General features: G+C 44.0%; 1 protein-coding gene across 1 annotated transcript in view; it reads left to right on the top strand.

Annotated features, from left to right (window-relative positions):
• Window positions 1–14,217, top strand: part of DYNC1H1 (dynein cytoplasmic 1 heavy chain 1) — a 76,590-nt gene that overhangs the window by 10,815 nt on the left and 51,558 nt on the right. The window contains exons 2-8 of the mRNA XM_023537135.1: window positions 4,827–4,914; window positions 6,860–7,033; window positions 7,261–7,516; window positions 7,890–8,076; window positions 9,415–9,686; window positions 9,776–10,003; window positions 13,038–14,114. Of these exons, the coding sequence (XP_023392903.1) occupies window positions 4,827–4,914; window positions 6,860–7,033; window positions 7,261–7,516; window positions 7,890–8,076; window positions 9,415–9,686; window positions 9,776–10,003; window positions 13,038–14,114 (2,282 nt within the window). The remainder of the gene's footprint in view (window positions 1–4,826; window positions 4,915–6,859; window positions 7,034–7,260; window positions 7,517–7,889; window positions 8,077–9,414; window positions 9,687–9,775; window positions 10,004–13,037; window positions 14,115–14,217) is intronic.

Genomic DNA, 14,217 nt, shown 5'->3' with positions numbered 1-14,217 from the left:
TTATCTTGATAGCGAAGAACTGGAGAGTTGGTGGGCAGGGGATGTGAAATTGTAGCTCCTCATTTTAAAAAGGGAAATCTCCCTTCTCTAATTGTTTTCTTCATCGTCTACTTCTAAAATTGTGACCAGATAGGGGCTCATTACTTACTTCATAGGCATTTTATAGTGTTAACGATGTTTTGTAGGACTTTTCGCTGAAGTGCGTTCTTGATTGTATTTTATCCCCATGAGAGGTTGGGTGGTGAAGGTGGGAACAGGTAACGGATGCTCCAGTTTGCAGCTGGTGGAACTGGCAGTTCCGGGACCTGTCTGTGCGCTCCAGCTCGTTAGCGACCAGGCTGGGCTCTGGTGCTGTAGGTTTTGTTTTTTCACATTTAAGTAAAAAACTTTAAGTTAGAACTTTGAGACTGAAAATAGTGTCTGCCTTTAGTCAATACTTAGCGTAGGCTTAGAATTCTAGTTTTTCTTGAGCTATATAATTTAGGTTTGTTTGTTTGTTTTTGCCTCCTTTATTAGAGCAGTGATGGCTAGGGACTGGAATCTTAAAGAAAGCTAGTGCTTTTTGCAGTACTCAACTTCTTGGAGATATAACAGTATGGAAAGTTTTATGGGGAAATTTTTTTGGTAGATTTTTAAAAATTATATTTTCAGAGGATTTACTTTCCCTAAAAGACTATAAGAAATGTAGTAGATTATATAATGTAAATTATAATGTAGATTATAAAATGTAGTAGATTATAAACAAATATTGTAGTGACCAAACAATATTTGTTTCTGGCCTTTGCTTGGCCCCCCCAAATGGTTGATAAAATGGTTAATAAGTTAACAGGAAGATTTTCTATGACACCGTACTGTCTTGGCACGCTAGGCCAGGAGTCCATCAACCTGGGTTCTTACTGTCCTATGCTGTCACACTGTAGGAAGGGCCCTAAACCCTTTATGGGACAAACCAGTCTACAGCAAGATCAGTCTGAATGTGCAGTGTAGCATAGTAAATGAAGCGTATGTACAGCAAAGGAAAACAGTCATCACTTCTTCCTAAAAAGTAAAGCTGGATGGAAATTCCGTGTCAGCATCTAGAGTCTCAGGGTGAGGGCTGCAGAGAGATCGTCCTGCCCCCTCTGTCGTGAGTGAAGAAACTGAAACTCAGGACTTTTAGATCCAGTTGGGGAAAAGATGTTTTAAGGAGGATTCTGAAACCAAGAAACTAAACTTCTCAACTTCTTGGTTTCCATTAAAATAAAAGTGTTGGTTTTATCTCATATCAGTTATTTCTTTTGAATTAGTACGAGCCTTAAAAAAAATATTAAATTTTAAGTCCCTTAGGCATTAATAAGTTATCAGTTTTTTAGTTATTTAATCCTCTTTTTTTCCGGAAATAGCAAGGTAAACCCCAGTTTTACATTATGTACAAGTATTATGTGGGGTCTAGTCCTCCCTTCACATTTCTAACGATATTATGAATGCAAGTCTGCAGTTTACAGAAGTCACAGCCCCGCAGAAGAGGACGACAGGGTGGACGTTGAGGTGACAAGGGAAAGGGGGCCACCAAAGCAACCACCGAAGGAAAAGGGGGGACGGGGCGGATAGTGATCCGCTAGAATCGTGTGGTGCTGGCCTGGTTTTGATTTTAAAAGGAAAAGAAGATGGAAGGTAGAGAACCAGGAGCAGGTGATGAGCGATTTGGTAGTGTGTGGGAGCCAAAGGGAACGACCGGCCTTGTTTGCAGGATGGAGAAGAGGGTTGCCCTGCCCTGGGAGAAAGTCGACCGGCCTCGTTTGCAGGATGGAGAAGAGGGTTGCCCTGCCCTGGGAGAAAGTCGGGAGGGCGGTGCGAATGAGGGAATGGCCGCGGGGCAGGGAGCCGGGCAGCCTCGCCTGGTCCTTTACCCGTTTTCTTTCTCCCTGTCCAGTGCCTGTTTGCCAGCCTGGGGAAACATCCCCGGCCTACCTAGGAGAGGCAGTATGAGCCCTAAGCTAATCGAACATGCATCTTTTTCTGTTTCATTAAATAAGGCACATTGTTCACCTAATCTACAATGTAATGATACAAATCCCTCGTAGATTGAAACAAACCAGTCCTTCAGTAGACGTATACTGTGTTAAATGACACTTGGAACAGCTCTTGAAATTCAATAAACTCTCAGGAGTTAGCCAAAGAAATGTCCACAGGTTGCTGCGGTGGGTCTCAGTATGTGCAGCACAGGAACTCAGGAGGCGGGCCCAGCACTTTCTGTCCTGCTACTTCCGTTCTGACTGAACAGGCTTGATCCCTTGTGTGTTAACCAGTAACTTTAGCAATATTAGGAAACTGATCCAGGCTTACCGAAAGAGATATTACCTGATAAAGCATGCGGCGTGTTTGTTCATGATTTCTTCTATATAGCGGGATTAATAGCCTCTTTGTTACTAAGAATTAACCATCAAGTGTCTTTCCTCCTCTGAACGATGTTTAATGTGTCTGCAGAAGTAGATTGTCAAATTGTTATTTGGAAGATGTAATCATTGGCAGAGTGGCAAAAAGTTTAAATTATTTGATGGCAGTTTATAAAACAATGTCATAAGCTCTTAATAGGGGAGTCAGACATGCTCAGACCTCATTTGATGTCTGTATTTCTGGGGAGTAAACATTTACAAAATGAATCCAAAATGTATTCTGTGACCGATTAGTAATGACTTCCATTAATTAATGTCATCCAGAGACGTTAGAGTTTTACAGCGCGTGGAGAATACCTGCTTGCCTGTCCTCGTCTGAGGATGATGTCATCGGGTGTGCCTTGCTGGGCCCCAGCAGCGCTGTGCTGCATTGCGGTGTTCCTCCCGTGTGGGGCTGGGCGGCCACAGAGCCATGACTCATGGCTTGGCGGGCTGCCCAGTTCCTTTAACCCTGTTTGCATTAGGAAGTGCAAGCAACGTGGTTAGATGCTACATCCAATCGATGTGATTTTATTTGTATAGATGACGAATCTTTATCTGGGAGGAAGAAATGATTTGAAGTTAACATACCATATCTTTGGTTATGTCACTAATTTCCTTTGATGATTATAGAATGATACTTTTACTTTCTGTATATTGTTTGGGTGTTATTTTGATGATGTATTTTAAATAAATTAGAGGACTATTATGCAAAGTTCGGAAAACTGAGCGACAAAATATTTCACAATGCTACCACCTTGACTGCTGTTTTAGTTTGGGGGTATTTCCGTACACTCTCTGTCCATGTGCTCACATTTTACAGATCGCAGTTATGTGTGTGGTTGGCTTCAGGCGCTGTGATTTAGCTCACCTTGTGGTGTCCACATCTTAGGAGTTACAAAACTCTGTTGATTTGTTTAGTCAGTTTTTTGTTTTGTTTTTTAGTCATAATTTTTAAACAGCTTGTAAGTACCTGGCATGCTAGAATGTTCTACCACCCCTCCCTTACTAAAACTATACCCAAAACAATATTTTGGAAGAGTTATTGTCTTGTTGAATTTTGTGTTTGTCTCATCTTAAAACTAATGAAGCAGAAAACTTTTGCTCAGACCCTCTACCCTCAGATTTCCTAGTTTTTCCACTTAAAAAATCCGTATGGACGACCTAATTTAACACCCCACCCCCTCCTCAGCTGCCCATTTTACATCTCATGAATCTGAAGCCCAGAAGAAGAAAAATGACTTTCCCAAGATCACTGAGCTAAGTCTATTGCCTTGGCTATTATGACTTAAAGTGAAGGTGAACCATACGTATATCATGTTAAATTAATCCTTAGTGATTTTCGCTAACAGATATTCTTTGTATCTCATATGTCATTGCAAAGATAATTCGACTAGAGCATTCAGGCAGCTAGCGGATTAGTGCTAGATTTGGATTGTTTCCCATTCTTACACACTTTTAATTTTTCAGTTTTAATTTTCAGCTACTTAGGAATTTTGTCCACATGCATATTGAGCTATCTCACTATGAAATCCAGTAAGCTTTTTAGGATGACTCCTGTGCGAGGTGTTTGGTCCGGCAGGATCCCTGCTCTCCAGGAGCCCACAGCGAGGGAGGAAGACGCCTCCATTAGTCGACTCCAGAGGGGGCTCTGAAAAGCCCATAGGAGCCGAGGAAGGCTGGGGGAAGCCTCTCAGTGACCCTGGCAGTGTTTCTTGATAGCAGTCTTCTTGGTGGGAGTTTGCCCCAGGGGGCCTAGGTGAGGGAGGGTCCTCTATGTACTGGTGAGGACCCTGGGTTTGGAGTCACAGACTTATGAATTCTCACTCTGTCCCTTTCCAGCTATGCCTCTGAGGGCAATTAACTTACATTCCCTACTTGGAAAACCAGGTTGTAACAGTCACGCCAGCCCCCCTCGCCCCCATAGGGTTGTCACGAGGGTTAAAGGTATGACATACCTAAAGTGCTTAGTAAAATACGTGGCCCAGAGTAAGTGCTGAATAAACCACAGGAAGGTGGGTGGAGGTAAATTCCGTGCTTGGAGCCCAGTAGTCGAGACCCCCAGAGTGGGGCCGAGGGGTGGGGCAGAGCCAGCCGTGAGGAGCAGCACCCGCACTGCCCGGCTGCGCCTGGCTCATCCTTCCAACAATCCAGGTGCGCCAGTGTCGCCCCGAGTTACAGATGAGGAAACGGAGGTGCAGAGAAGTTAACCTTGCCCAAGATCGTGCAGCAAAGAAGTGCCTGGGTCAGGAGTCAGAAAAAGTGGGTAGGGAAGAATAATAGGTAAAGACCAGTCACGTAAGGGCTTGAATGTTTGGTTGGGGTAGGTGAGGCTAATCGTTCTGTAAGCATTTGATTTATTAAAAATTGGAAATGTTGACAGGAATTTGATATATTTATTATGATTTGTAGAGGATGTCGGTGATGAAGGAGAAGAAGAAAAAGAATTCATTTCCTATAACATCAACATAGACATTCATTATGGAGTCAAGTCCAACAGGTGAGTAATGTAAACACACCGTGATCTTGCGTTCTGAACTTGTGAGAATTCAGTGTCAGAGCTCATTGACTCTAGACGAAGACAGTAAGAAACACTCAAAAGATTTCTGCTCTATAAATTCAGTATCTTATCTTTGATTTCATGTATCAAATTAAGAGAATTTCTAAGTCAACATAAACTCTAAAATATTTTTACTTTAATTGCCATGTTATGGCACCCATTTTGGATTTGATCATAATATACTTAACATATCTAATACTCAGATTGTATCTGAATTTTCATAATTATAAATAACTCAGTAAATAACTAGTAATCATTCTTAAGTACAGGTATGACTCTTTTTGGTTAAATCGCTAAAAGTTGCATTACAGGTTCAAGTGGAACACATCATTAAAGTTTTTAAAATGTGTTACTAGATTTCCACCTTCTAGAAATGTTATGTCCATTTATACTCCAATAGGCATATATATAAATTTAAATATCTAAATGTTATAATTGATTCTGTATTGGCATTTAAAACTTTTTATTTTGAATAATTTCAGCTCTTCTAAGGGGATTGCATGAATAGTACACAGATACCAGTCGTTCACATTTGCGTTACCGGTTTTTTCCTGAACCATCTGAGAGTTGGTTTAGACCACCTGCCCCCTTTTCCACTAAACACTTCAGGGTGTTTCCTAAGGAGAGGGACGCTCTTGTTCATGCCTCAGTACGCTCGTCACATTTAGGGGGTGTAACGCTGGCGTGGTACCATTCTCATACTCGGATCGTCTCACAAATGCTCCTGACCATAATTCTCCCATGATCCAGAATTCAATTTTGTGTCCGCATTTTTGTGTCTTTCATGGCACTGACATTTTTGATAAGTACAGACCAGTGGTTTTATGGAACTTTCCTCAGTTGGGTTTGTCTGATGTTTCTCCATGATTAGACTTAGGTTGTATATTTTGGGCAGGAATTTTGTTGTGACCTTGTTCCTTCTCAGTGTGTCAGGAAGCTTCACTGACTTTTTAGAGTAATATAAAGTATAAATTATCGATCTGGGGACTGAAAATTCAAATATTCATCTTCTTAAAGCTGTCAATTCAACTACCTTTAAGCACCTGTTCTGTGTAAGGTATGGCAGTGGGTATGTAAAAAAAATAAAAGCCAGTTCCTGTCCCCGAGAAGCCCATGGTCTTTGGGGAGTAAGGATGGTAGGTAGGTACACAGCTAACTGTGATACTTGACAGAATCTTAGAGGTGCAGACTACCGTGAAACGTGGAGATTGGAGAGATTGCTTCTCACTGGGAGAGGCCCCATGGAAGAAGTGATGCCGGAACTGGGTTTTGAGGGTTACTTGGAATTTTAGCAAGTGAATATAGATTTCTTAAAGATACTAAAGCACACGACACATTTAGAGAACGGGACATCTAGCTTAAGCTGTGACTTGCAGGGAAAAGGGGTGCATGGCAGCAGATGAAGCCGGAAACTTGGTTTAGGCCAGGCTGCGGTGAGCCTGGGATGCCCGCTTGTCACTTTAACCTGTGGGCAACTTTTGTTTATTCAAGTTTAATGTGTGACTTAGTGCCATAAATTGAATGATACAAATCAGTATAAAATCAGGCTTAAGTACATCATGGCTTGTGACTTGCAATTGCTAGGAAAGTTAGTTTTCGCGAGGTCAAGATTATGAACTTAACCCATATCTGAGACAAATTAGCTTTACCTTGTTTCATGGGCACATGCTATAACCGTAACCTCGATTTATTAGTTTTCACGTAAGTCAGTAAAGAAAGATAAGCAATATATTTCACTATTGGAAAAGCAACAATTTAGTCTATTCTTAATATAATTTTTAAATTAAAATTCATATGAATTTTTAATTTGTATGTAACACAAAGCTACAGTTATTAAGACTGAAGGAGATTTTTTGTTCTAATTTCTTCTCTTGCTTGCTTTCAGCTTGGCGTTCATTAAACGTACTCCGGTAATAGATGCAGACAAACCAGTGTCTTCCCAGCTCCGAGTTCTCACGCTCAGTGAAGACTCGCCATATGAAACCTTGCATTCTTTCATTAGCAATGCGGTGGCTCCTTTTTTTAAGTCCTACATCAGAGAGTCTGGCAAAGCAGACAGGTAAAACCATTTTTCCTTTACTGGTTGGAATCATGTTTCACTTAGTGTTCTTATGACACTGGGGAACGTAAAATTCAGGAATCAGGAGGGTAAAGCCAACAAGCCGAGAGCATATAAATTTATTGCATTAATAAAGTGTACATTTTTAATGTTTAGCAGACCTAAAGTAAGGGCATCTCTTTGGAGACTAATAGCGCACTAACTTTTGAGTTTTCCTATCTTTTTAGGGATGGTGATAAAATGGCTCCTTCGGTTGAAAAAAAGATCGCAGAACTCGAAATGGGGCTCCTTCACCTGCAGCAAAATATTGAAATTCCAGAGATCAGCCTGCCAATTCATCCGATTATTACAAATGTGGCAAAACAGTGTTATGAACGTGGAGAAAAGCCGAAAGTTACAGACTTTGGAGATAAGGTTGAAGACCCAACTTTTCTCAATCAGCTACAGTCTGGAGTTAACCGCTGGATTCGAGAAATTCAGAAAGTAAGAGCAGAGATTGAAAGCACTGTGTAAAATGCTGCACTCATTGATACCTGTGAGAACACTGGTCCGAGATGTTGTCAGTGTGGTAAATAAATTCTGCGGTGACCGCTGGCCCTGCCTGCCCTTGGGGATGCTCAGCGGAGGCCTGACGTGGGCCAGGGGCTGTGTGAGATGTTTACATACTCGCCTGACGGCGATCCTCCTGGCCGTCTCACACCTTTGATCTCAAGTTAAACAAACCACTTACAAGTTACAGGGAAAGAAATCTATTTGGAACATAAAAATTAAATTGTAATGCATGTGTTTAGTTCACGATACTGTTTTATCTTTGTTTAACTAGTGAATACCCTTGAATGTTACTTTTTCTATAAAGGTGACCAAACTGGATCGAGATCCTGCCTCGGGAACCGCCTTACAGGAAATTAGTTTTTGGCTCAACTTGGAACGTGCATTATACCGCATACAGGAGAAGCGAGAGAGCCCAGAAGTTCTCCTCACTCTGGATATCTTGAAACACGGCAAGCGTTTCCACGCCACTGTCAGTTTTGACACCGACACGGGTAATAAACTAGAGCTAATGATCTGCCCCTGCTGCGGTCTTGCTGATCGTTTCCGACTGATAGACGCGCCGTCTTTCCTGTCTCCGCTCTTGCACCTCGTCTCGTCCTCCCCCAGTTCTAGGTGACGCGATGACTTTCGCACACACACCCCTTTCCGTCCAGGGCTTTTGAGAGCACGGCCAGTCTCTAGGCCCGAGCAGAGAGCCTTGGGAGCTTCCCTCCTGTCCCCCAGTCACTGGGCTCCCTGAGTAGGCCGCGTTTTTTTCATATGAAGTCAGCTGTGCTTCCGACAGTCCAGACAGGAAGACGGTTTACATTAAGCAGAAGTTCTCTGCCCTCAGGGCCATGCAAGGAGAGCTGGTCAGTACTTTCTCTTCCTCCTTTCGCCTGCTCCTCCTGTCCTCTGCCTTTCTCCCTGTTCCGAAAAGTGCTCTGATGAATACAGTTTCCTGCGTGGGCAGCAGTGCGGGCGGTGCTGCCGCCTTGCACACAGCAGACACACGGACGTTGGGACGCCCTGGCATGGTTAGCGCTCGGTGCAACTGCATGCCTGCAGGGCGCGTCGGGACTGGCGGGCACCGAGTGGGCGACGCAGTGGCTTTCGTGTTCTTTTCCTTCCCTGCCAAAAAAGCGCCCACATTTTAAACGCAGAGGAATTCCAGGTAGAAATCGGCCCTTACACTGACCACACTGCGCACATTGCCTGGGCATCACTAATGTCGGAAAGTACAGCTTTTTATGGAATTTTTTTTGTAATACCTCTGAAGCCTTTATATTTCTTAATACTTTTTTTTTTTTTTTTAATCTTATGCCAGAGGAAGTCAAAAAATAGCCTAGGACCCAGGTGCTTCTGTGATTCTCTGTCTATAACACACCTAACTGGAGCCATGGGTATAATTTAAATTTCAGTGTTTTTACAATAAAATTAGTATTATTACAATAAAGCTCTGGTTTTTCTAAACTTAATTATTAGTAGAACATTTAGATAATATAGAAAGCAAAAACAGATAAAATTTGAGGATGCCACCCACAGCCTTCAGGATATGTATGTGTTGACTGATATTCTTTAAAAAGCAAAAATGAGGCCACACTAGTATCATCCTGTTAATAACATGGCTTTGTTTACAACTATCAAACAATTTGTATCACTATATCTTTTGCAACATCAAAATGTTCTATCGTGAGGATACGTTTTAGTTTATTTACTCAGTATTAAGCCTGTGTGGAATATCCTTTTAGTTGTGTTACTTTTTAATTCAGGTAAAATTGACATATAACATGCTAGCATAGTTGTATTACTCTGTATGAAAACCCTTAACTGTTTCTCTGTTAATCTAGGGCTAAAACAGGCTTTGGAAACTGTGAATGACTACAATCCTCTGATGAAAGATTTTCCTCTGAACGACCTGCTGTCTGCCACTGAACTGGACAAAATAAGGCAGGCACTTGTGGCAATTTTCACTCATTTGCGAAAGATCCGAAACACAAAGTATCCTATTCAGAGGGCCCTGCGCCTGGTGGAGGCCATCTCAAGAGACTTGAGTTCTCAGTTACTCAAAGTGCTGGGCACCAGGAAACTGATGCATGTTGCTTATGAAGAATTTGAAAAAGTAAGTTTCAGTCTATCAAAAATCCAGCCTCAGGGCGTTGAGACGAAACTGCTTTAATAACAAACTTCCTTTCTTGAATTACATCCTAGGTTATGGTTGCGTGCTTTGAAGTATTTCAGACTTGGGATGATGAATACGAGAAACTGCAGGTGTTGCTGAGAGACATTGTCAAAAGGAAAAGGGAAGAAAATCTGAAGATGGTTTGGCGAATCAACCCTGCCCACAGGAAGCTTCAGGCTCGCCTGGACCAGATGAGAAAGTTCAGGCGCCAGCACGAACAGCTGAGAGCTGTCATCGTCAGGGTCCTGAGGCCACAGGTGTGGTTCCCATTCCGAAAATTCGTACACGTGTTGTCTTACTGACGCCTTCTTTTCAGAAGTGGAATTAACTGCCTGTCTCTCTTGCCCCGTTGAGAGCGTCTGTAGCTCCGTTTCCATCTTGGCACTCTCATCTCTAAGATCCGGTGACTGTGTTATATTGGTGCAGGCCCGATCTTTAACGTTATCCCTCCGTTCCTTCCCACTCGCAAACTGCATGGACCCTGGAGCCAGATTTCCTAGGTTTTAATGGTCATTCCCCGTTTAACTAGCTGTGCGCCTTAGGCACAGCATTTATCTTTTTCTCCAGATTCCTCATCTGTAAAATGTGGATAATAATCGCATGTGCCTGAGAGTAAAAGAATGCTTTTCTTCACTATTCACCTTCCTATTTTCTTCACTAGTGCTTTTCTTCCCTTAAAAAAAATCCAGTCCAGAAATATAAGGTGGATTGAGATATGTAGGTAGAGGAAGTGATAAATGGGTAGACATATGATAAAGCCAATATATAGCAAATGTTAATTAGCTGAATGCTAATGCAGGCCCTAGGTGGGGATATAGGTGTTGGGTCTATAATTCTTTTGACCCTCCTATAGTTTGAAAATTTTGTAATAAAATGTCGGGGGTGACATGCAGTCTAGAAACGATGCCACCTAGTAAGCGTCACTCACTGATGGGGTGCCAGCTGCTCGGGGTTGTGTCATTGTTAGTCACGAATCCTCGGCACCGTTTACGCGGGGCGCGCTAACGTGTGCGTGCGTGTGTGGGGTTGGTCTTTACTCTCACCCTCCATTTCACAAGTGAGAGTTCCGAGACCAGCGCTGATTCCGTCTGGCCTGTGGCTTCTTAATCCCTTTTGCCACGTACCTCTTACATATCATTTTCCTAAAGAGCGTTTTTTAAAGAGCGTTTTGAGTGTGGATATGTATATTTTTTAGTAAAGTTGAAATTTGTTATTACTTTTTTCTGGCTTTATTGAAATAGGGAATCAGTTGCTAAGAGCACTGTATATTCTTTTTGTTTGTAGATCTTGTGGTACACATCCTGCATGCACATGTTCTTAGCACGTTTTTACTGGAGTGTTCAGTCCGTTCACTTAGTGTAGTCATTGACGTGAATGGATCCAGATCTGCCATTTCCCGTTTGTTTCCCACTGTCCTCATTTTTGTTCGTTTCTCCAGCTCCCTTCCTTTGTGTTATTTTTAGTATATTATTTTAATCCCTTTATAGACTTGTAGCTGTATTTCTCTGAATTTTATTTTTAGCAATTACTCTTTGGGTTACAATATGCACCTTTAATTTACCATGACGTCTTCAGTAGTGACCTCCAGTGGCACGTAAGAGTCTCACACCAGAATGGCTGTTTCCTCCTGCCCGGTTCACACGCGGCCGGGGCAATAACGCTGTTCATGGCGTGAGTGGGGCGTCCTTATTTACTGGAAACCCAGCAGTGCTGTGTTTAAGTTTTGTTTCAGTCATGCACGTTTTAGGAAAATTAGGAGAAGAAAAGAATAATATACATAATAGCTTACAGTTGTCCACGTATTTACATTTTCCAGTTCTCTTCATTCCTTCCTGTGGATCTGAGTTAGTGTCTTGTCTTTTCCCTTTAGCCCGAAGGAGTTCCTATGTTATTTCTTGTTCCATAGGTCTGCCAGCAACGGACTCACTCTTTTTTTTTTTTTTTTTTCAGGAAAAATACTTCATTTCCACATTTGAGGGGTAGTTTCACTGGGTGCAGAACTCTTGGCTGACAACACATTGCAAATCTCCTGGGTTTTCACCTGGCAGGGCTCCCCGGGTCTCCTCCTGGGTGTAATGACTAGCTCGGCCCTTCTCAGGCTCTCTCATTTCCAGAATTTACCCTTTAAGTTTATTGCTGTTCTGCTCCTACCAGCAAAGCTGCAGGTTTTCCTGCCTGAGCTGAGGGATGTGAGTGCCTCCGGGCAGGAAGGCGCTCGGCTCGCTGTCCTCGCCTGATGTGGTAGCGCTTTGTCATTTGTAAACGTGTCTCAAGATGTTAGTTCTTTCCCATCGTCCTGAAGTGGATGTTTTCAGTCATTCTGTCCAGTTTTTGTCCTCACGCTACCATTACCAAAAATCCTTAGACTGTTTTACATGCGTAAAATGAAATGGAGAGGTTTAAAGAAACAGTTACTAACAATTTTGAAATTATGGTCCTAATAATCCATGCACTCCTCCACGAACACACAAAGTAGTAAGGCCCACTTAGCGACAGGCCCGATACCATAATTTTGAAGTAGCGATGGGCATAAACAAGCTCTCAGGGTACGTGCAGCTATAACGCAATGGGAAGGTGTTCTTGGTGACAAAGTCAAGCAACTGCGAACAATTGTGACTGTCGCATATGTTCATAATTGTAGGAAATGTTAATTTTTAGTTTGGGGTAGTAAAAATAATGGTTTTAATTTCCTCCAAATAAATTCACAGGGTGCCTGTCATTTGCGGCATCTGTGGACCCCTGCTTAGCTCTGTGATTCTGTGGGAGTGTGTGCAAGTCCAGCCCTTCCTGTGGGAAAAGCTGTGTTTTTCTGCCCCTCTTCAAGAGGACCGAGCAGAGGCCGCTAGTGTCACCAAAGCGCTTTATCAGGCCCCCTGCTGTGCCCTTGCCCATGGGTTATAATTTAAGGTTTTAAAAATCAAAAAGGAAGACTATTTACAGTGGATACTGAGTTTGTGGGTGGCACTCCCGTGAATTACTGAGCTTTCCAATGCAGTTTTTAATGCTGCCAAGCATTAAAAAGGGAAGTACCTAAAACCCAGGTATAACCCATGTTAATTTAGCTTCTCAAGCAAAGGAACAACATTGGCAGAAGACTCATTTTGTGTCGAGTTAAAGTACACTCTAGCGTTGTATTTGGCTTTGTCGAGTTGTGGTTATAAAACGTTCAAACGAAGGCCGAAAACCTTTGTGAGCCAAACGGCACATTTGTGTGGCACGTCCCGTCTACTGGTGAACAACGAAACACAAGTCTCCATTCGGTAACCTCTTGTTACGAACCCTCTCTTTTAGGTCACGGCGGTTGCACAGCAGAATCAGGGAGAGGTGCCTGAACCCCAGGATATGAAAGTAGCTGAGGTTCTCTTCGATGCCGCCGACGCGAACGCCATCGAGGAGGTGAACCTCGCCTACGAGAACGTCAAGGAGGTGGACGGGCTGGACGTCTCCAAAGAAGGCACGGAGGCGTGGGAGGCTGCGATGAAGCGGTACGACGAGAGGATCGACAGGGTGGAGACGCGCATCACGGCCCGCCTCCGTGACCAGCTGGGCACGGCCAAGAACGCCAACGAGATGTTCAGGATCTTCTCCCGGTTCAACGCGCTGTTCGTCCGGCCTCACATCCGCGGGGCCATCCGGGAATACCAGACCCAGCTCATCCAGCGCGTGAAGGACGACATCGAGTCCCTTCATGACAAGTTCAAAGTCCAGTACCCACAAAGCCAGGCGTGCAAGATGAGCCACGTGCGCGACCTCCCGCCCGTGTCGGGCTCCATCATCTGGGCCAAGCAGATCGACAGGCAGCTGACAGCCTACATGAAGCGCGTGGAGGACGTGCTGGGCAAGGGCTGGGAGAACCACGTGGAAGGGCAGAAGCTGAAGCAGGACGGCGACAGTTTCCGCATGAAGCTCAACACCCAGGAGATATTCGATGACTGGGCCCGGAAGGTGCAGCAGCGGAACCTGGGCGTCTCGGGGCGCATCTTCACCATTGAAAGCACTCGGGTTCGGGGCCGATCCGGAAATGTCCTCAAGCTCAAGGTCAACTTCCTCCCCGAGATCATTACGCTTTCGAAAGAAGTTCGAAACCTCAAATGGCTTGGTTTCCGAGTCCCACTGGCGATTGTGAACAAGGCTCATCAAGCAAACCAGCTTTACCCGTTCGCCATCTCCCTGATCGAGAGCGTCCGCACGTACGAGCGGACCTGCGAGAAGGTGGAGGAGCGCAACACCATCTCCCTGCTGGTGGCGGGCCTGAAAAAGGAGGTGCAGGCCCTGATCGCGGAGGGCATTGCCTTGGTGTGGGAATCCTACAAACTCGACCCGTACGTGCAGCGACTGGCAGAGACTGTCTTCAACTTCCAAGAAAAGGTGGGTTCCCAGAACCCTCGTGGCTCAGGGCGAACTGCGCCTGGTGACAGCGCACTCAGCACGTAGCTCTCCCGCAGGAGGCGTGCGATCAGTCGGTAGAGAG

The sequence above is a fragment of the Pteropus vampyrus genome, unplaced genomic scaffold, assembly GCF_000151845.1.
Source record: "Pteropus vampyrus isolate Shadow unplaced genomic scaffold, Pvam_2.0 Scaffold178, whole genome shotgun sequence".
NCBI lineage: Eukaryota > Metazoa > Chordata > Mammalia > Chiroptera > Pteropodidae > Pteropus > Pteropus vampyrus.
Note: the sequence above shows the minus strand (reverse complement) of the source record. Positions and strands in the feature narration are given on the sequence as shown.